This window comes from Sabethes cyaneus, chromosome 2 (genome assembly GCF_943734655.1).
Source record: "Sabethes cyaneus chromosome 2, idSabCyanKW18_F2, whole genome shotgun sequence".
In the NCBI taxonomy this organism is placed as follows: Eukaryota; Metazoa; Arthropoda; class Insecta; order Diptera; family Culicidae; genus Sabethes; species Sabethes cyaneus.
The window spans coordinates 101557818-101581353 of record NC_071354.1 but is presented as its reverse complement, the minus strand read 5'-3'; the positions used below and the strand labels follow the sequence as shown (position 1 = coordinate 101581353).

At 39.7% G+C, this 23536-nt stretch overlaps 2 protein-coding genes across 2 annotated transcripts in view; both read left to right on the top strand.

The window, feature by feature from the left end:
• LOC128733740 (protein Red) overlaps positions 1-7093 on the top strand; it is a 78313-nt gene extending 71220 nt beyond the window's left edge. Inside the window, exons 2-5 of the mRNA XM_053827509.1 lie at positions 5597-5837; positions 5902-6100; positions 6159-6365; positions 6426-7093. Of these exons, the coding sequence (XP_053683484.1) occupies positions 5597-5837; positions 5902-6100; positions 6159-6365; positions 6426-6637 (859 nt within the window). The 3' untranslated portion in view covers positions 6638-7093. The remainder of the gene's footprint in view (positions 1-5596; positions 5838-5901; positions 6101-6158; positions 6366-6425) is intronic.
• An 8398-nt stretch (positions 7094-15491) lies between these two features.
• LOC128735776 (collagenase-like) lies at positions 15492-16465 on the top strand. Its single transcript, XM_053830264.1, has 3 exons — positions 15492-15554; positions 15622-16078; positions 16137-16465. Exons 1-3 carry the CDS (start codon positions 15492-15494, stop codon positions 16463-16465), a joined length of 849 nt encoding a protein of 282 aa, XP_053686239.1.
• The last annotated feature ends 7071 nt before the right edge of the window (positions 16466-23536 follow it).

Below are 23536 nucleotides of genomic sequence, written 5' to 3'. Positions count from 1 at the left end.
TCGGTTCAGTTTTAACGGGAAACTAGCAGTCATTACCTTTTCGTCGCAAAGTCCAATTTCGGAAGCAGTTTTTGGGCACAAAACAGGGGTTCTGTATTTAAAAATGTATTCACTGCATTCATCTTGCTAATCTGAACACAATAATAATTTTATGAACAGAATTTTAATTTCAAACAAAAAAAACTGCTTTTGCAGTGAACAAAATCAATGATGACTAATTTCACCTTAATATAATCCTGTATGGATGCGCATATTTGCCGTTTCAATGTAAGTGCAGCGAAGAGATGTGCTGCTGATAAAATAGGATCGAATTGGTAAAGTCCCTTCAATGTGGGGGAACGCTTGGTAATAGGGTGATTTGTGTATTTTGGACAGGTGTCACGCGTACGCTATTTTGGACATTTACAGAAAAGTCAAATGAAAATGTCCAAAATAGCACACGCGTATTGCCTGTCCAAAACACATAAATCACCCCTAAACCAATCATTAATTTCTGTAAGGCAACAGGAAAGTAATAGTTTGTGTTCTTGATTTTGTTAAATTGTTTAGAAATGTACATAAAAATAACTATGAAGTCTGTTGAGGATTGAATGTATACAATGTTACTACTTTGATGAATGTTATGTACAACGCTTGTAGAAATAACATGTATATATGCTGCATGTAGCATGTGCATGAAGAATCGTATTATTTCATATATGGATATATGCTACTTTCACTACAAGGACTACAAAATAGGAGATGGGATGAAAGCTTGGTGGACCCCCGTTCGTTTGACCGTTTTTAATCTGAACACTTTTTAATTTGAACCCCGCTGGTTTGCACGACGTGCAAATTGAACATTGTTCAACTGTCATTCTCAACATGCCATCATTTGCTTATGCAGACAATGCACATAAACAGGATTTGCTTGTACTAGTCTATCGTGTTTAATATGCTTCACATTGTGTTTTCCCAACGATCATGATAGACATTCGTTCGGAGAATGAAATATTCGCTGCTTGTAACTACCAACTGAATCAAACCATCAAAACAATAACAAAGAGTAGGGTGGCCAGTTCATACAAGTTCCAGCATAGTTAGGGTTGCCAGTTGTTCAAATTAAAAACTAACCCCGTTAGTTTGCATGAGGAATCGTTCAAACGAACGGGCGTCCACTGTATCTGAAAGTGCGGAAACTGCGCCGCATTTTGTTGTTGGCGGCGGTGTGCTGCTTGAACAGCTAGTGCTGGTGCCCCGAATTTTGCCATCACTGTAGCTACAGTTGATCTATCGGAATGGCAGAAAGGTTTGAAAAACGCGTAAGGGCAAGACCAGAGCTGTGGATCTCCAACGGGCACTGTAGTGTTGGAAAGAATGCAAGATCGCATGATGGAGTGGAAAGCAATCAACGAATAAAATACCATTTGTAGTGCATCATCACCGCGCACTGCCCGTACGAGGGTACACCCGGCTAGGGCCTCGGACATCCATTTTTCTACAGCAATCAACGGAGGATTTAGTACATAATGCCTTGCTGAATGTACATTGTGTGCATTTATACCTCCGAGTGTTTGTTCTTCCTTGTTAACACTGGTCCTATTCTATAAAACTCGAGGAAATGCAGTGACACTCGCGTTGGCCTATAATAATGAGTGCCGAACTCAAATATGTTCAAACATATGTTCAAATATGTTTCAAACGTTAAATCATAAAATATCTTAGCTGCGAATATGGTATCTTCACGGCACGTGTAAAGAAGGGCAATTGTTGTCCTCCACACATTAAACTTGAATTGATAACATTGATAGCTGTAACATACATAATGCAGCGTATAGTACTGTAACAACTATAGTGCCACGGGATATCTGATCAAGATGTGGGAATTAAAAGTAAAAGAGTAATTAAAAGTGTTATAAAATTATCGAGGATGCCTAATTCGGCACACTTTCTTGTACACATTTTCACGAGCGTTTTTTTTTGTTTAAACATTATTATTCCAATTATACTGATTGATGACTAATGCAATGGATGTTGATGAGCAACTTGTAAATTTTGTTGATCAGCAGTCTTCTACGATCAAACGGACAGACGGGTCAATGAAGTGTACTTAGGAATCTGTAACTAGCACTGGAAGTTTGGCTTTAACTTTTTTACTGTATTCTATTGCAGTCACGTCGAGCGGTCAGATTGTACTGTCTATCTAATTTGCATGAAGGCGTAACGATGGCTTCAGGTGACCATCGGTTATCTGTGATAGTGGCTCTCTCCTACATCTTCCATATTATCAGCTATCTCGCTTGTCATTTTTCTACAATCGATGGCAATAAGCTTTTATGTACGCAATTGAATTTGGCGTGATTTTGAATAATATATGACTAAGCTAAGCAAAATTAATAATAGCAAAAATAAAGCAAAATTTAGTTTTAAAATGATTTAATTAACACAAATGACATTTTAAACAGTTTTAAACCTTAGATTTAGTTTTCTAATTTAAGTTTTTTCGGATTGCACTACATTGCATCACTTTGCATCATCTTTTACATTTTGGGTTGTAAAGTTTGGTTTCAATTATATAATTTGAACTACAATTAGCATATTAAATTTCGAAATTAATTCAACTGGTGGCTAGTTTTACTCAACAAAATATTAGGTCAAATCCATAATTCAAGTGTTTCATAAAGGTACTATTCAACTGCCATTCCAGAATGTGGTTTCATCGCTAGTCACTCCTGAATGACGTCGATTAGTCGATTGTGTTGAAAAAATAATGCTACCGTCAGCATGTCTGGAATGCGACACAGTGATTAGAGTTGATATTTGCAAAGATAATTTGGCTATCCAGCTGTTTTAAAATGTGTCGAGAGAAATGGTTTTGAGGTGGAAATTCGTTTCCTTAAAGCGGGGTTAAGAATCAAAATCACCTATTTATATAGAATACTAGCTGACCCGACAAACTTCGTATTGCCACAAATTAACCTGTGTTGTACATAAATCATGAATCTCGGATGATCTTTGTCACAATCTCGAGTTTTGCAAGCCCCCCAGTTGGCGGCGCTTCCGACGGCGGGTCATCGGCAACACTCGCGACCGTCTCGTCCTGAATGATCTAGTGTTACTATAGATAGTTTTTGTGGTCTTGTATTGACTAATGTTTTATGGAAGAGTCTCGAATTTCTCGAGTTCGATTAGTTTTTGAGTTTCGCAAAAATTTCTGTTTTATTTGTATGAGAGTCCATATCCCCCTACCACAGGGGTGAGAGGTCTCTAACTATCGTAAAATGAATTCAAGACTCCAAAATCTCCCACTTGCCAAATTTGGTTCCATTTTGCTTGATTAGCTCTCAAGTTATAACGAAATTTGAATTTCATTTGTATGGGAGCTCCCCTCTTAAAATGGGAAGGGGTCGTAATTCACCATAGAAAAAATTTCTGCCATCTAAAACTCCCACATGTTAAATTTGGTTCCATTTGATTGATTAGTTCTCGAGATAAGAGGAAATTTGCATTTCATTTGTATGGAAACCCCCCTCTCTTAAAGGGGAGATGGGCCATAACTCGCTTTCTAAAGAAGAGAGGGGTCTCAATTCACCATAGAAAAAAATCTTGCGTCCAAAACCACTTACATGTCAAATTTGGTTCCATTTGCTTGATTAGTTCTCGAGTTATGAGGAAATTTGTTTTTGTGTTGCCCCCCCGCCCTCTTAAAGTGGGGAAATCCATAGAAAACATACCATAGAAAATATTCTTGCCTACAAAAACACCCACATGATAAATTTGGTTCCATTTGCTTGATTAGTTCTAGAGTTATGAGGAAATTTGTATTTCATTTGTATAGGAGCCCCCGTTCCTAAAGTGGGGAGGGGTCCCAATTCATCATAGAAAAAAATTTTGTCTCCAAAAACACCCACGTGCCAAATTTTGTTCCATTTGCTTGATTAGTTCTTGAGTTATGAGGAAATTTGTATTTCGTTTGTATAGGAGCCCCCCCTCTTAAAGTGGGGAGGGGTTCTAATTCACCATAGAAAATATTCTTGCCCTCGAAAACTTTCACATGCCAAATTTGGTTTCATTTGCTTGATTAGCTCTCGAGTTATGAGGAAATTTGTATTTCATTTGTATAGGAGCCCCCCCTCCTAAAATGAGGAGGGGTCCCAATTCATCATAGAAAAAATTTTTGTCTCCAAAAACACCCACGTGCCAAATTTTGTTCCATTTGCTTGATTAGTTCTCGAGTTATGAGGAAATTTGTATTTCTTTTGTATAGGAGCCCCCCTCTTAAAGTGGGGAGGGGTCCTTATTTACCATAGAAAATATTCTTGCCCTCGAAAACTTTCACATGCCAAATTTTGTTCCATTTGCTTGATTAGTTCTTCAGTTATGAGGAAATTTGTATTTCATGTGTATAGGATCCCCCCCTCCTAAAACGGGGAGGGGTCCCAATTCATCATAGAAAAAAATTTTGTCTCCAAAAACAGCCACATGCCAAATTTGGTTCCATTTGCTTGATTAGTTCTCGAGTTATGAGGAAATTTGTATGGAAGCCCCCCCTTTTAAAGAGGAGAGGAGTTATAATTCCCCATATAAAGAGGGGAGGGGTCTCAATTTACCATAGAATAAATTCTTGTCACCGTAAACACCCACATGCCAAATTTTGTTCTATTTGCTTGATTAGTTGTCGAGTTATCCAGAAATTTGTGTTTCATTTGTATGGGAGCCCCCCCTCTTAGTGGGGGGAGGGGTTTCTAACCATCACTAAAACCTTTCCTGGCCCCAAAAAACCTCTACATGCATATTTTCATGCCGATTGGTTCAGTAGTTTTCGATTCTATAACGAACATACAGACAGACAGACAGACAGAAATCCTTCTTTATAGGTATAGATTATCACAAGAATGGTCCGCTTCAAGACCGGATCTGGAAGCTCAAAAGTAGGCAGCTTTTGATGCGTGCTTGCTTGTCACGCATTTGATAAACAACTTGGTATAATGTCCTAAGAAAAAGCAGAAAGATTTCAAGTAAGTTTGTATTTCTTGTATAATATGATATATCTTTTACGAAAATTATAAATTTATTGATGTTGAAGCTGTTGTTTTGATTTCTTAAAGCCTCAATTTCTGACAAGCGACTCTAATCATCCTGTATAGATTGTGGTTAGCGCTTCTCACAGATAGTGACATTACTAAATCTCGTAGATTGGGCATATTTGGTAAGACTTGCCCACGCACAGCTGTTCTTGCGTTCATACACATAACAAATGCCCATTATCGCTGAGCCACCTTGACCAATAAGTTGGTTTAGTTTTCAGTCGATAAGGATAGGTTTCCTGTCGTAAATGTAATCCTAATCTTTCATAATTCCCCGTTCAAGTCGTGATTCATGCACAATGCAATGGGTCCGTAATCAATCAAATCATCTTGGAGCTAATCTAATCCTTCGTTCACCGTGATTGTCCGCAATACACCAAACGTGGTGACGAAAAGAAGGTGTGGTCTTATAATTCTTTCGTGCTTCACTTCATTCTAATGCGTAATCAATTATATTTGATTTACCTACTGCATCGATAAATATTCGTTTATGCATTAAGTCAATATTGTTTTCTGTGCTATACTTGTAGATCACGTCATGTCGAACGCAACGAAATGTTCGCACCGGGTCGCATGGCCTATCACATTGAGTTGGAGGATGAGAATGCAGAAACGGACATTCCGACTACGGTAATTCGTTCGAAGGCCGAAGTTCCTCTGGTGGCGGGCGACACTCAAACATTGACAACCAACGACATAGTGATCAATAAGCTAGCGCAAATTTTGTCCTATTTGCGCCAGGGTGGCCGTGGAAAGAAGAATAAGCGAAGGGTATGCATACTTATATCATAATAAAATTTGATCATGTTTTATTAAAAGCACGGTGATATTATAGGACAAAGACAAGCCATTGTTCAAGCTACCTGATGATAAGCATATGGATGATTCGATTTATGGAGATATTGGCGAATACAAACCAACGCGTCGTTATGACCAAGGAGCCTCTTCTTCGAAAGCTGATGATAGTCAAGAAAAACACAGATATTTCGACAAACCTAGCGAGCAGGAAGAGCGCGAAGCTGCCTCTATGCAAAGTACTATGACTAAGTTTATACGCACTATCACTTTTGATTATTTTGCTTTTCCATTTAGTTCCTGTACCACCGAAAATATCTGCGCATCTTATCACAAAGCTGACAGCCGAACCGGAAGGCTATGCCGAGTGTTATCCTGGATTGCAAGAGATGAACGATGCTATCGATGACTCGGATGATGAAGTTGACTATACCAAAATGGATCTGGGTAACAAGAAGGGACCCATTGGACGGTGGGATTTCGACACTCAAGAAGAATATTCAGGTAATGCTTGTTACTCCATTATTATTCTCTTATTTGTCAAAATTCACTTCAAATTTTTAGATTACATGAGTAGCAAGGAGGCTCTTCCAAAGGCGGCTTTTCAATATGGTGTGAAAATGCAAGATGGACGTAAGACACGTAAACACAAAACAGAAAAGAATGAAAAAGCGGAACTTGATCGGGAGTGGCAGCAGATTCAGAATATTATTCACAAGCGTAAGACAAAGGATGGCGACGCTGGCGAGAGCGATGCTAAAAAGTCCAAGCAGTAAAATTAATTGGCGTGATGATGAATTTATAGAATTCGAGTGAAATTCAAATTATTTCAAATATGCCATAACCGTTACATACCTTTGAAATGTACCCTGTTCCATAAAGCCGATTAAAAGAAAGCAAAATGGTAACAGTTATAAAGTTTTTATTGGAGAATTCTGGTCGAACGGATAAACGACAAAGTCTTTAGTTTTGTCACACTGAACTTCTGTAACATTATTAACATCATTCTAGTGATCCTAAGACAGATATTTACCTAACATACCTTGCCTTGCCCGTTCACTTTTAACCAAAGATGGTTATTACAGTTACATTCAAGTGTCTACATGCTTTGAAATCTATCATACTCCGAAATACAAAAGTGTAAAGTTACAGAATATATTTAACCGGGGTATCCGATCCACCGTATTATATGCTAACTAGGATAAAACTAAAAATATTCAAATTATTAAGGCTCTTTATCCCAAGGGTATTTGGATGGATTACAGTTTTTGGTGATCTGAAAAAATTACTATTACTGATCGTAAAGCAAATATACTATACTTTACTACACAGCTTCTTTTTAAATACAACAATGTTTCTACTAGAATAGAAGGATAGAAAGAGATCATCGGTGTTCACCGTAGAGCTGTGGAAGAGCTGTACACGCATCTTAAGGAGGAAGCTGCGAGGATAGGGCTTATCATAAACTCTGCCAAAACAATGTACATAGTGGCTGGAGAAAGCGCGATAGCCCTTCGGGTGTTGGAACTACGGTGGTGATAAATGGAGATACTTTGGAATTGGTCGGCGAATTTATTTACCATGGTACGTTAGTGACATGACATGTGACAACGATGTGGACCGTGAAGAAAAAAGGCTGCCAACAGCGCCATCTACGGATTACTAAGCCAGCTAAGGTCCCGTAGTCTGTAAATCAGTAACAAACTCGCGTACTATAGGATGCTAATTCTCTCGCCGGTACTCTACGGCCACGAAGTGTGGACGATGAAAGAGAGCGACAGGCGAGCTCTGGGTGTTTTTAAGCGTAAGATACTGCGATCAATTCTTGAGGGTATATTTTTAAGAAATAGTGTGGCGTAGGGGCATGAACCACGAAATTTACCATGTATACATTTATACAAAGATGCAAATATTGTGAAATGAATAACAGTGGGCTGGCCACGTAGCCAGGTTGCCGGATGAGAGATCAGCAAAAACAATATTCAGCAGAGGCCCGTCAGAAGCCACCAACTTCGAGGCAGATCCCGTACGCGTGGAATGAGTACTGTTGACGAGGTGGCTAAAGCAGCGGGTGTTAGAGGCAATTGGAGAGTGGCAGCCCAAGATCGACAAACGTGGAGTCACGCTTTATAAAAGTATTGAAAGATGGTTGAGTTACAAACACCTAGTTCTACGTTAAAAATGTTATGCTTTTTGTCTGGCAAGAAAAAAATAATAACATCAAACATTCAATAACTAAACAAAGGAAAAGAAACCAGTGTTTATTTTTCCAGGTTAATAAAAGTTTAATACAAAAAAGTTGAACAGTACTTAAATTTTAGTTCTAACCAAAACAACTTTCAAATTTTTTTGATCCAGGCACATAAAGTATTGTGGTAGAGATGAATCAACTTGAAAATAGTGGAGTGCTAAAAAGGGATCACCTTAGAGAGCCATAAACGTGTAACTTGGCTTTCATTTGTATTTTGCTTTTTACTTGCATGTCACTCGGATAGTTATCTTGTATTTTAGCATAATCCAAATCTGTGTCACTTACTAGTTCAGAACTCGGTAACCATGAATTAGTATCTGAATCTAATCTTCTCGTAAAAATGGCAATTTAGGTCCCTACAACTTTTTTACTTGGAATGCATGTGCAATGCTACCGACATTTTTTAAGAAAAACAATCACTCACACTATTCACGTTTGAAACTGCTTATTTCTTGGTCAACCTTTTAGTCATATGAATATCAGGCCATTCCTCAGCTGATGCTGGTTCTCATTAATAACGTGTTTATCTTTGATATATTAAGGATGCAAATGCACCACCACCAGAAGCGATTGTCATTGACTAATAGCATTTGTCCAGTCCGGTGCTGCACTTCGGATGGAGTGCAGTACTGCGCTGGGAGTTGTTTTCCAAATATCAGGGCTTCTGACAGCCCTCTGTCGAAGAACCTTGATCTTTAATTGAAAAATGCCAGACATCGGCGTAACAGGTGTTTCGAGTCTTTTTTCTGTGCCACAGAATCGACATATATCACCTTGCAGTTTTCCCATAAGCTTCAGATGATAGCGGTTTGGACAATGTCCTGTTATAAGATTAGTATAAATGCTTAGATCTTTCTTTGAAAGCTCTAGGATTTTGCGGATCATTGAAATGTTTGCGGAGATAAACTGTTTCAATTGCCTAGCAATGAAAGTGTTATTTCAATTTAATTCCACTTTCGTACATTTCCATACTAAAACTCAATTTTTAAAGCAGAAGCAGATAAAGCTCAATAAAAAAGCAATACAACTTAACATGACTTGATTTGATGTGATGGTCGGGGCCACCGTTGATCCGAATGATAATCACAACATGACAATAGTCAGAAAAGTTTCGAACAGTTCAGTGACATCCTTTCTGCATGCGTCTAATGCATGGTAAAAAATTGTATCTTGAAGTTTTTCGTCCCTTACATCCAAAAATAGGGTAGGTGGACACTACGGAATAAAACGATCAATTTGGAGCCCCGAAAACACCGAAAGGTGATGTTCCGGAATGTGTAATTTGTTGTATTTCTATTTTAATCTTATCTACTACCTATAACAGCTAAATATAATCCCACAGCAATTCGGAATATCTCCGTCAAAACTGGTAGCAAATTTCACTAATACGTTGTTTAGTTGATTGATACCTCAATCTAATTCTGTTCTTTTGAAGCAAGTTGAATTTAAATGGAACAAAATTTAAAGTGAATCGAGCCAAAAGTCTTATTCCAAGCCCCCAATTTTCGGCGTCGGAACTTTAAGGTTAAGTACAATAGTCGCCTGTGACTTGTAGCAGGAATCAGAAAGCTTAGATGGTGTAGGATAGTTGATCGAGACTAACGGGATAATTCCTTCAATTTTGCACGAATTGGGTAATTTAGAGATGTAAACTCGTTGAACTGTAAAAATCTGCTTAAGAATGCAACATTATTGCACTTTATTTTTTTGCCCCTTCAAATTTCGAAAGTTTTTGAAGGGGGGGGGGGGGTTGACAAACTTTTTTTTAAATTTGTATAAGCCTAAATGGTTTTTTGTTAAAGAAAACTGGCCTTCATGTTATTCCTGCCATTGTATGCAGTAGACAAATGTTTAAAAAATAAAAGAAATTCCGTTTTGAAGTGTCTTGCTTGCTGCAGGATTCATCGCTTTATCATATAAATTACAGAATAAATAAATCGTCAGCTGCATTATTATTTTTAGTATAAGCGAAACAATTCTTCTTGAAATGGGTGCTCTTTCCCATCATATAATTATCGAGAGTTACTTACCGGAATACCGGAGGAAGCATATTGCCTTGTTAAAAAATGTCATTTGTACTTATTTATTGGCGATGATGCGTTCCCTTTATACCGGAGCATTATGAAACCTTTTACACCAAAGAGAGGAGCAATGCTGGCATTATGCAGCATTTTACGCACGAGGATGTTATGCTTAAGCAGAATCATGTTTAACACAGTGAAAATATTTTGGAAGGCACCGCCTATGCCCCTCCCAGGGAAATTTCCTAGATACGCCAATGCTGACCAAAGGTTACATGGTGTGAGTGTGTGCTATGTTTGCGTTTTGAAAATACTTTCAAGCTCCTTGAAATCTTGAAATCGAGGTGTTCGGTGAAGAGATGAACTATCGTTTATCTTATTTAACATCGCCATTGAAGGTGTGACCCGGCGTGAGAGGCATGTGAGGTATCTTGTCTTTGCATGTCTTTGGCATGCTCACTGCGGCAAGGTGACAAAACAGAGAGAGGTACAGAGAGATTACCAGCAACGACACACGGAGTTTCTATAAAACGGTGAGATGCAGGAATTTTGTCATACCTGTGTTGTGCAATGATAGTGCTGGCAACTTGTTTACCGACAAAACAGCGGTAGCAGCCAGGTGGAAGGAGCACTTTCAGACAGTGTTGAATGGAGAGCAGGGCTTGTTCGTTCACTTTGACTCAATGTTGATTCATTTGACAGTATCGTCCCAGTCGAGTAAAATTTGACAAAGTTATGTATGGAAAATTTGTAGAATCAGTTATTATCTACAATTTTGCTGCATGAAGTTTTACTGTATCTTTTGTATTTACGGTGCTACAATGCTAGTACCTTATTAATGCCTAAGTGAATGCGCATTTAGTTACTAACGACGTACTAGCATTGTATCATCGTAACTACAACAGATACAGCAAAACTTTATTCAGCAAAATTGAAGATGATTACTAGTTCTACAAATGTTCCATACATAACTTTGTTAAATTTTGCTCGACTGAGACGGTACTATCAAATGAATCAAAAATGAGTCAAAGTGAACGAACAAGCCCTGATAGAGAGGTAAATGCGGAGATCAGCAGGGACAGGATAGGAATTGTAAGCGATGGTCAAGCTGTGGAGCCACCAACACAGAAGGAGGTTAAAAAGGCAATCAGTGAGCTGAAAAACGGTCAGGCTGCTGGGAAGGACGGTATCCCGGCTGAACTTCTAAAAGCGGGGAGCGAGTGGCTGTACGAAGCAATCCTCCGGATCATTGTCAGGCTCTGGGAGGAAGAACAAATGCCGGAGGAGTGGTTGGATGGCCTCATTTGCCCAATTTTCAAAAAGGGATCGACTGGAGTGTAAAAACTATCGAGGAATTACATTGCTCAATTCTGCCTACAAGGTGCTTTCCCGTATCTTGTTCTGCAGACTGAGACCGTTAGCGGAGTCCTTCGTCGGCGAGTACCAAGCTGGTTTTCGTGAGAGTCGCTTCACGACGGATCAGATGTTTACCCTGCGTCAGTTGCTAGACAAGCTCCGGGAGTACAACTTGCATACACACCATCTGTTTGTGGACTTTAAAGCGACGTACGATTCAATTAAACGAAATGAGTTGTGGCAGATAATGCTAGAACATGGTTTTTCGACGAAACTAGTTACTGATTCGTGCGACGCTGGACGGATCCAAATCATGCGTTAGAATAGCGGGTGAGACCTCAGCTGCTTTCGTGACGTTGGATGGACTGAAACAAGGGATGCACTCTCTAACCTGCCTGTTAACATTGCCTTGGACTATTAACATTGCGGATGACGTCGATATCAACGGAATCGACCGTAGAGCAGTGGAAGAGGTCTTCAGGCCCTTTAAAATGGAATCGGCGAGATTGGGACCCAAGTGGTGTTGGTACCGAGGTGGAGTTAGATGGGGAACGATATGAAGTACTGGAGGAATTTATATACCTTGGTACACTCGTGACCTGTGACAACGAAGTAAGCCGCGAAGTGAAACAACGAAGTGCAGCCGCGAATCGGGATTCTACGGATTACGTAGCCATCTGAAGTCCCGTAGTTTGCAAATTCGCACAAAACTGGCGCTCTACAGGACACTAATCCTCCCGGTGGCCTCGAATCATGGACCCAAAGAAAGCTGATCGGTTAGTGCTTGGGGTTTTTGAGCGTTGAATTCTGCGATCTATACTTGGTGCTAAAATGGAAAATGGAGTGTGGCGCAGACGCATGAATCACGAGCTGTACCAAGTATACAAAGATGCTGATATAGTGAAGGTAGTGCAATGTGGCAGGCTGCGGTGGGCTGGACACGTGGCCAGAATGCCCGATGAAAGAATAGCCCAAACTATTTTCAGCAGAGAACCAGGAAAAGGCTGTAGACTCCGAGACAGACCCCGCACCCGGTGGGTGTGTGCTGTCGAAGACGATGCACGTTCAGTTGGTGTTCGTGGGGATTGGAGAACAGCAGCCCAGGACCGACGGTTCTGAAGGACCATAATTCGTTCGACGCAGGATCGGTAACGGACCGTTGCCACTAAAGTAAAGTAACTTGTCTTTGTCCCAACTTCCATGCAATAGTGACAAACTTTCATCATACATTGTCATAATATTTTGAACTAAGGACAATATGTTTGTCTCTTGTGCGTTCGTGATTTTTGATTCCCTGCTATAAGTAAATTGTCTTTGTGGTTTTGATAACTAATCGCAACAAATTCACTATCACAACTAACTAATGGCACTTCCAATTGACTTGACGTCACAAAAGTGTGAATTATAATTTCGTTTTGAGCACCACTGCACTACCGTGAGATCGAGAAATGGTTCTATTAAAAGAGATCTTTCACCTGCTGAACCCTCCGTTCCTTGCGCTGTTGTATTTTGTACAACACGTGTAAACCGTTCACTTTATCTCGGTATATCTCGGAATCCCAGCAATAAAGAAAATTACTATTTTCAGAAAAGTTGATCCGCAGACCACGATCTTTCAAACGGTGGGAAAAGTTTCCTAAGTTTTTCACCAAGTGACATTAGTATTCGAGTGAATTTTGTTAGGTTTTAGCGTGCCTATAAATCGAAGTTGGCGCGAGTAACGAAAGGTTATGAATCGAATACAAGGTCACTATCGGAGAAATAACCCATCGGCACTGTTAATTTGTATTATTTCCCCTGTGTATTAATTTTCCACTGTAAATTTGTATTATGTATCACTAAAACTTGATTGGACCATATTAAATACGAATATTAATAATTCGAATTAACTAATCTATATATATAAAAATGAAATGCTGTTCGTGTGTCCGGTATAGACTCGCAAACCGCTCGACGGATTTTGATGAAACTTGGCATACACATTGCGTTTGATGTGAGGAATGTTGTTAGCATGGTTTGAGACCCCTCCCCCCTCTAGAAGGGGGGGCTCCCATACAAATGGAACACAAATTTCTTCATAACTCGGGAACTAATCAAGCAAATGGAACCAAATTTGGCACGTGAAGGTTTTTGGAGGCAGAAATTTTTTCAATGGTAGATTGAGAACCCTCCTTTTTTTAAGAGGGGGGGCTCCCATACAAATAAAACCAAAATTTCCTCATAACTTGACTATTGATCAAGCAAATGGAACCAAATTTGGCATGTGGGGGCTTCTAGAGATATGATTCTTTTTCTATGAATGTTTGAGACCCCTCCCCCTCTAGAAGGGGGGGGGGGGCTCCCATACAAGTAAAACACAAATTTCTCTATAACTCGGGAACTAATTAAGCAAATGGAACCAAATTTGGCATGCGAAGCTTTTTGGAGGCAGAAATTTTTTCTATGGTACATTGAGAACCCTCCTTTTTCTAAGAGGGGGGGCTCCCATACAAATAAAACCACAATTTCCTCATAACTTGACAATTGATCAAGCAAATGGAACCAAATTTGGCATGTGATGGCTTCTAGAGACATAATTTTTTCTATGGATGTTTGAGACTCCTCCCACTCTAGAAGGGGGGGAGGGGCTTCCATACAAATGAAACACAAATTTCTCTATAACTCAGGAACTAATCAAGCAAATGGAACCAAATTTGGCATGTGAAGGTTTTTGGAGGCAGAAATTTTTTCTATGGTAGATTGAGAACCCTTCTTTCTCGAAGAGGGGGGGCTCCCATACAAATAAAACCACAATTTCCTCATAGCTTGATTACTAATGAAGCAAATGGAACCAAATTTGGCATTTGGGGGTTCCTGGAGACATGATTTTATCTATGGTTGTTTGAGGCCCCTCCCCCTCTAGAAGGGGGGGGGGGCGCTCCCATACAAATGAAACACAAATTTCTCTATAACTCGGGAACTAATCAAGCAAATGGAACCAAATTTGGCATGTGAAGGTTTTTGGAGGCAGAATTTTTTTTCTATGGCGTATTGAGATCCCTCTCCCCTCTGGAAGAGGGGAGGGCTCTCATACAAATTAAACAGAATTGTTTGCAATATTCAAAAAGTAATCGAACTCGCGAGTGTTGCCGTTCATACTAAAATATAAGATAAATTTGGAACAAAATTGTTAAGAATAAATCGGTGAAGCCTAGATAATGGGTCAAATTAAATAAAAGTAAGATAATATAATACTTATTTTAAAAAGAAAATTGAAGAGAAAATACATTGTTGAAATGAAAATATGATGAAAATAATGTTGAGATTACACTAAGTTTATGGTTTCTGACCAGTTTTCAACTGGTTTCAATTGAATTGCATTGACGTTTTATTACGATTTTGCCAACATTACCATTTTAAGGGTTGGTAATAAAACCCAAATTGTTACGTTGGGCTGCTCGAGTCACAAATGCTGATGCGTTGGATTAGAAATTTGCTGCATGATTTAGGAATATCTTGGGTAGTCAAAAAGAAAGCTCTTGGTTGCAAGATTACAATTAATCAAATCTTCAGGATTATGCATGGACCCCCTTTTTAGAATGGCGTAGCAACGCGCGCCGGGTCCTCTAGTACGTATAATAAATACCATATTAAATACGTATAATAAATACCATATTAAATCTTTATAAATATCTTTGAACTCTTTAATGAACTACCAAATTGCTAAAGGCAAAACCCAAAGGTTAGTCATCTCTAGTGAATACCAGACAAAGCTGCCAGAATTTGGAAATTGAACCCACAGGCATTTTTCTTATAATTGAAGATTCTTGTCGTCTCATATCTACAACTGCATGACACCATTCGCATTTCTATCGTGATGATAACATCGATCGAGAAAGTACTACCAAACAAACGCTCGATATAAAAGTGTTCGTATAAAACCATGTCCAAATCAGTTGCGCTAGTTTTCACCTGTTCCTGTATCGAAACACTATACAAAACGGATTTCCATCGGCTAAAGGAATGATTCTGAAGCTTGGTTTATATTTATTAGCAGTTTTAACAATACAGGCACAAGCCGCAACTGTAAGTTAAAAAATGCTGTGCAGCAAAAACAATGAAGAATGAAATTTACACTAAGTTTTAACATAAGCATGATGTGATACCGATTCCCAGGAAAGACGCACACTCCCCTCACGTACTCAGTAAAATTGTCAATGGACAAACGGCTGACGAAGGTCAATTTCCATGGCAAGTATCCATCCGAGCCACGCTGGGACGATCGATTACCGTTTGTGGAGGTTCACTGATTGCCTCACAATGGATACTAACGGCCGCGCATTGCGCTAAGGATTACACGGGATTTCAGATTGGGTTTGGATCAACTTACCTAAACGTTCCGCGTTTGACGATGACGACCGTCACTAAGATCGTCCATCCAGAATTTGATCCCATTCGTTTACATAATGATGTGGCCGTTATACGGCTTCCATCTCCAGTGCCCTTTAGTAACGAAATACATCCAGTTCAACTACCGCCCTTGTCCTATGCAACCAAAACGTTTCACAATACAAAGGGCTTAGTATCTGGATTCGGCAGAACTTCAGACGGTAAGAACACCAAAACTTTAAAAAAATCCCTCACGAACCATGTCGCTTTCTATTGCAGCCAGTCAATCGATTTCTAGTATCCTGAAATTTGAAAACATGCGTATCATTTCGAATGCGGATTGCGCTACAGTCTATGGAACATCGGTTATCAGAGACTCAACCATGTGTGCAATGGGATGGGAACGTACAAATCAGAACGTATGCCAAGGCGACTCCGGCGGCCCATTGGTTATAAAGGAGAATGGCAATTACATGCAAATCGGAATTGTATCCTTTGTATCGAACCGTGGCTGTAGCACCGGAGACCCATCGGGCTACATACGAACCGCTTCCTATCTACAGTGGATTGCACAACAAACAGGTGTACAGCTCAGAACCTCATCATAACCCTTTCGAGGTAGAAATTAACATATCACATTTGTTCATTTAGAAAATTAACATCTTGGAATAAATTATTTAGAACGTAGATGAGGCGCATGTCCTATATGAGAAACTCTCAAAAAACGCTGAAGTTCAAGTACATTGTGCCATTATAACAACACTTATGTACCTAAAAGAGAACGCCTCTATTATAAGCACTGCTGAAACTGAGCGCTTAAAGGTGGAGTATTATAGGAGTAAAAATCCATAGATGCTGTATCAAGAAGCGCGCATTCAATTTCAAAAAGAGGAACAGCGCTATCAATAGATAAGAATAGCATGTCTTTCCAATCATGTTACTGATAGTAATTATGATTGTACCTACATAAGTTCACAGTATTGCACTGCACTGTCAAAGCCACGCATTCCTTGCGCCTTTTCCTGAGTAGATGTGGTTTTTATACAATTTATACTAAACATGCCTTTTAAGGTATGTTTCTAATTAATGCGATTTTGCAGGTAATAAAATAAAGAAAAACTACAAGGTATACAGCCTTAAGGGTTGTACGAAAGGGTGAGTCCTACGTCAGATCATTAGATCAAAAACTAATGTGAACTGCATTTCTGGCAAACGCATGTTTATAAGAATCTGTGAGTGCCATTGTTTAAGCGAATGTTTTACAGAGAAGACCGAAATATTCAGATTCAATTCTTCATTGAATGCAATGACACTTTGAAACGCCTACAACCTTTGAGACATAGAGATTTCTTTTAAAATTAATTGTGTGCATCATAAAGGTTGAAATAGTAATGAATGACCAGCCCACAGCCTATTCTATTAAATATGATTATGCGTAGCTTCACATGTTTCAATAATGTTACTTTAACTCACTTGTGGCCTTTAAAAGGGCCATTGGTTACCGTTCCATTCGAAAGTCCTTCTCTTTTGACATGAATACGCAAGTTAGAGGCGTCGATTCACTGTCTTTCTCCGAGAAGGTTTTACTAGTTTACTTTCACAGCTTACCGCTTGTTACATAGCGGCAAATATGGCACAAACGCAAAAATTTCTGTTTTATTTTTAAGAGAGTCCTTATTCTCCTACCACAGCTAAATTTGGTTCCATTTGCTTGATTAGTGCTCGAGTTATGAGGAAATTTGTATTTCATTTTTATGGGATCCCCCCTTCTTAAAGAAGGCAAAGGTCCTAATGCCAAATAAGATGTTTTTACTTCTCTTATTTAAGTCTAACCCTTTTCGGGAAGCAAATGTATGAAAACATCGATCTACTAGTACCTACAGAAATATAATGTTCTCAGTATGAATAATTTATTTTATATTACCAAGTCGTCGCGTTGATGTGAAGAGACGAGAGAATGTTCAAGCGAAAAACTCTTAAACGCAAAACTTATATAAGCACCTTCGCCATCTTTGTCGTCAGCTGGCGTCGGTGAACTGTGCTGTTTCAAGTTGTATTGTGTTGTCTCAAAAGTCACGAATCATTTTCGACCTGCTCGAGCCATCCTGCACGTTGAGCCTCCCTGTTCCAGATGCTGGTGGGGTTGTAGAAGAGTAATATTTTCCTAGCATTGTCGTCCGGAATTCTTACGATGTGTCGATGTACGATAGGAATCTCTCCTAGCAGTACCTGCAGCTCGTGGTTCATACACCTCCGCCACTCTGCACTTTTAGTTTTTACTTTTACACCGCCCATGCAACCAAAAGTTCCCATAAAAGTGGATTTTTTAGCTTAATCAGCTACCCAAATTATCATGAATAGAATTCTATTCAGCTTAATTTTTAAGCAACTAACCGAACTTTCAAGTTTCAAGTAGGAATGCTAAGCAATTTTCAAACAGAACTAGAAAGTTCGCAAAAAGCTTGCTTGCTTGTAATTTTCCACTTTCTTCTGTTTTTTCCTTAACTAAACCATTTGTATTGGTTATTAATGGTAAGCTTCGATCGAAAACCTAGGTCAGAAGAATAATGATTATTTATCAATATTAATTTATTTTCATAAATTGCCTCGAGTTTCGAACTCGAGTACTCCTCTTGGTAATTTAGACACATACCACTGCTCCATTGCTGAAATTTGAGATCTGCATAAATTTCACTCGATGTACTGATTTCTCATTTACTCTAACATCAAGGACAGCCCCTGGTTTCTTTTTGAACTTGAAAGTCATGATCTGAACTTCAAGTTCAGAAATAGTACGCGCAAAACTTCATCCGAACGTGAAAGTTTTGAAATAGTACGCGCGAAACTTTATCCGAATGTGACAGTTCAGAAAAAGTACGCGCGAAACATTTTTCGAACTGGATGGTTCGAAAAAAATACGCGCGAAGCTTTATGTGAACTTGCGTTTGAAAGTTCACCAGTTTGTTTTGAATGTTTCAGCAGCAGCAAGCGGTGATTTTTTCTGCAGCAACATTTTTCGCAAAATCCAGGTTAGTAATTATATAAAATGCAAACAATATTAACTGACGCAAAATTAATTACAGCTTCATTGATTACAGATATGCCGTTTGCCGTAGTCGAGACTATGAACGCAAGGGGCCACAATGAGCTTTCGGCGGTGCCAGAAAAATGGATCCGAAGTTCCAAATCCGGAAACATTATGCTGTGGCCCAATTCACAGCGAGTTTAAGATGTGAAAAAATGCTTCGGGATGCCAACATCACCCCCAAAAAAGCATGGCTAAAATATAAATGTACGATCAAGCGGAATGGCATCCGGTCCTACGATGAGGCGAGGGGCTTATGTGAGGAACTCTCCGGTGAGTCCTCATCAGATGCGCGGCCAGCCAACAGCCAACGCAAGAAAAAGGTTAACCAGAATCCTGTGAGCTTTCATAACATGCTGGTTCTGGATAGTGCAGGTCTGCCTTTACCTCCAGTAATTGCAAAGCTGGAACCACCCGTCGCTCCACTACGACCAAGCGCCGCATCGTTGCACCGACAACCCATACCAATGCAACAACCACTCGCTGTATCGCAGGCATAGAACAAACCATTTCTTTTTATTGTTTTAGAAAAATCCATTTTTTGTTTTAATACCGGAGTATATATTCAATCAAAACGCCGTCGCAGTGTCTGCGTCGAAGTTTCGCTTCAATTTCAAATTTTCAAATCGCATGTTAAATTTTTAAGTCGCATGTTGAACTTTCAAGTCGCATGTTGAACTCTCAGGTCGCATGGTGAACTAAGAATCAATTTCGGTTAGGAAATGTAGTATCATGTTGTTCAGCAAGAAAGTCCTGCGGAAATAAATTTGAACCAATTATTAACTTCCGAGTTCGTTCCTTAAGTGAAATCCGAGCTTTTGGTTGCTTGGGGGGCTTGTATGTCCTATGTATTCCTGGTTATGATATCAAAGTAATCTGCAACTCCTAGAAGTTGGCTACTCTTGATGAAAGTCGTCTCTTTCGTTTCGATAGCTGCTCGTCGGATAACCCTCTCAAGAGCGATGTTGAACAGCATGCAGAATAAGCTGTCACGTTGTGTCAACCCTCGCCGCACCTTTAAGGGACTCGAGAGTGTCCCCAAGATGCGCACGAAACACATCACTTGATCCAAATTTAATTAACTCTGATCAGTCGCGTCAGTTTATCCGCAAAACCGTGTTTGTGCACTACCTGACATAGCTGATCTCGATCGATTGTATCGTATGCTGCTTTGAATTCAATATCTGATGCGTAGGCACGTTAGACAGAGTCAGTAGGATTGTTGCACTAGCTCTGTAATTACCCTGTATTCTAATAGCCGGCTGTGATGTCTGTCGATAAAGAAGGATCGTTTAACTTAAAGGCGTTTAAGCCCAAGGCTGTGCTTTGCGTGGGCACGTTGTACTCCCAATATTTCTGCAAGATCAGTCGGATGGTCAGCCCCCAGCCGGCGTATAATGATCTGGGAGAGTACCTTGTAGGCGGCGTTTACCAGCATTATGCCGTGGTAGTTGCAGCTGTCGAGCCGATTATCCTTTTTGTAGATGGGACAAACCTCTCCTTCCGTCCATTCCTCCGGTAGCTTCTCCTCCCAAATCTTGGATATAACCTCATTGCCAGCGTTTCGCGGCCATGTTTAAAGCTCTGCCGGTAGCCGGTCCTAACCAGTGACTTTGGTAGTCTTCAGCTATCCGGTTTCTCGTTTGACTTCTTGGAGAACAGGTACTGGGACATTACTATCTTCCATGGGCACTCCTAGGTTTCGCATCCTTGACCACCTCGCGTTCGTTTGTGATTAGATTCTCTCCCTTGACCCTATACATGTCAGGTATCGGTGTGTAATATCGCAACTATAAAGTTGTTCATATTCGTTCGGTTTTTTCGAGAGAAAAATAAAGAGTAAAATATTTTCAGAAACGTATACACTGAATTTTTTCCGGTTTTCAAATTCCAATGGTGAAAATTCCTGGAGGGGGTCTGGTCCCCCAGGCACATTCGTAACATCGTTACGGCCAAGCTCTCTGGTCACAGTGACAGCTGTCATAAGTTGATGCTCGCCAGTGCTGACAACAGGACGTTCATATTCCTGTTCCGTTTTACAGAATGGATGAGACACATTTGTACCACGTTATTGTCTAATAAAGTTAAGTTTTAATTTATTTAATGTACGGGTCGTCTTATATATATTTATCGGTCACCTCCGAACGCGAGCCGTAACATCAAGATCCTGGAGCAGTTTGTAGGTAGCGTTGATCAATGTTATGTCGCGCAATCTAGCCGATTGCCCTCTTTATAGTTAGAATAAACCGTTCGTTTCATTGATTTCAAAGCCGCATATGATAGTGTAAACCGAAAAGAGCTATGGAAAATTCTGGACGAAAAAGTCTCCGGGTAAGCTTACTAGACTTATTGTGGCTGCGATGGATGGGATCCAGTGCTGTGTGAGAATCTCGGGTGGGTTTTCGGACCCATTCGAATCTCGTAGGGGACTTCGACAAAGAGATAATCCTTCCTGCCTGCTATTTAACATTGCGCTTGAAAGTGTTATAAGATGAGTGGCGATCGATGTGCGGGGCACGATTTTCAATAAGTCCAGTCAATTTATCTACTTTGCTGAACGCGCGGATGTCGTCGGCAGAACATTTGAGGCGGAGGAAGATCAGTACACCATACTAAAATGCGAAGCAGAGAAGATTGGGTTGAAGATAAATACGTGTAAAATGAAGTATAAGCTGGCGGACGCACAGTGGCGCCAGTCAGAACAAAACTGAGACAAAACTAATAAAATTAGCAAAGTAGCATGGAACTTACATATTTTGTATATAACTGTGAACCGAATTGACCACTAAAACTTAAAGTTTTCAAATATTAAAAAAATCAATAATTAGGGTGTCTCTAAAATAATTCTCTAAGAAAAGTTTCATAACTACTTGAATGACCTTGGAACACTCAGCAAATCAGGTTGCGCCACATTTAAAAAAAAATTTTGAATTTTAAAAATAGCGCTTTCTCCAGCCAATAACCATGTTTATTCACTAAAATTTGAATATCAAAGTGTCACTTCTGCTCTGTCGACCTGGTACTAACCTATATGTACCTGCTAAATGCTCAAAGATTTACTTTAAAAATATCTGTAACGGTATTGCTTGAAGTAATTACAAAGTGGAATTGTCTAAAAACACATGGTTCTATAAAATTCAATATTTTTAGTCTTTGCGCAAATCTGCGCAGAATGCGGATATGATTTTTGGAAAGTAGACTAAATTCTACATAAAATATGGAAAAATGATGGTTACCTTCCGTTCCCAAAAAAAGATGCTAAACTTTGAAAATGCAAAGTCACATGTGTGTTACTATTTGGAGATTTGAAGCAAATATATTTTGGAGTGTACTTGATTTTCGTCAATCTGCAAAATAAGGTGCTAATCTATAACCATTTCAATACCAAATCACGTTTTTTTATATGCAAATACCTAACAGGATACGATTAAAAACAGTTTTTCGAAACTTGCGTTGAATGAAAAATATGAGAAGTTGTCACACAAACCTCAGATTCAAAAATTTCTCCAAAAAGCTGTATCATTCCCAGCACTTTGAAATTTTGGAATTAAATTATTTAGTCTGTCTACTTTCATAGAAAAATAATACTTCATGAAAAACTTCAACTCCATTTTGGGTGTTTTGTCCCAATATATTCCACTGTGGGACGGGACCGAGCACGACAGGGCCGCTTAGGCGGTAATCGACGGAGATGAATTCGAGGTAGTCGACGAGTTCGTATACTTTGGCTCTCTGCAGTTGCAATGACAACGCACTCTATGGGTAGGGATGCCACATATAATTCTGTGTTTTTTGTTGGAAAAATCTGACAATCTGTACGACGAGGAAAAATATATGTGTAAAAATCTGTCCAGTAAAACAATGAGAGTGAAAGAGATAGAGAATCATTTGGCTGACTATTTCCGTCTCTTTCACTCTCATGTAAAGGCTCAAAAATCTGTTTAATCTGTGTAATTTGGCGAAAAACTGTATTCTATGCACACAGATTCTGTACAGACGATTTCTTTCAAATATCTGTTAAACACAGAATAATCTGTGCATGTGGCAACCCTGGTTATGGGCTCTTCAAACTTGCGGCCGAACAATCCGAGCCCCCGTACAAAGTGCACATTGTACATAACGCTAATTAGACCGATTGTCCTCTGCGGGCATGAACACATTTCTAGAAGATGACTTACGACCACTCGGAGTTTACGAACGGTAGGTGCTAAGTACCATCTTTGGCGGCCTGCATGAGAACGGTGTAGGGGGGCGAAGAGTGAACCATGAGCTCGCGCGTCTCTACGGAGAACTCAGAACTTAGAAATTGGTTAAAGCTAGACGGATGCGTTCGGCAGGACATGTTGCTAAAATGCTTGGCAACTATCCTGCAAAAATGGTTTTCGCATCGAATCCAATAGAAACAAGACTAAGAGGGGCACAGCGAGCGAGGTGGCAACACCAGGTAGAGCGCGATCTGGCGTGCACTGGATGCCCGCGCAACAGGAGACCAGGTGCCATGGAGCAAATTAGTTGGAGGAATCATGCTACGTAGGGCCTTGTCATAATACGTAAGGCTAACTAAGTAAGTAAGTAAGCAAGTAGGTAAACCGTT

Excerpts from the sequence above, each read along its gene's own strand:
- LOC128735776 (XM_053830264.1), top strand. The coding sequence starts at position 15,492 with ATGATTCTGAAGCTTGGTTTATATTTATTAGCAGTTTTAACAATACAG. Across the intron at positions 15,555-15,621 it reads TACAGGCACAAGCCGCAACT|CATGATGTGATACCGATTCC; the intron begins GTAAGTTAAAAA and ends TTTTAACATAAG. Across the intron at positions 16,079-16,136 it reads ATTCGGCAGAACTTCAGACG|CCAGTCAATCGATTTCTAGT; the intron begins GTAAGAACACCA and ends TTTCTATTGCAG.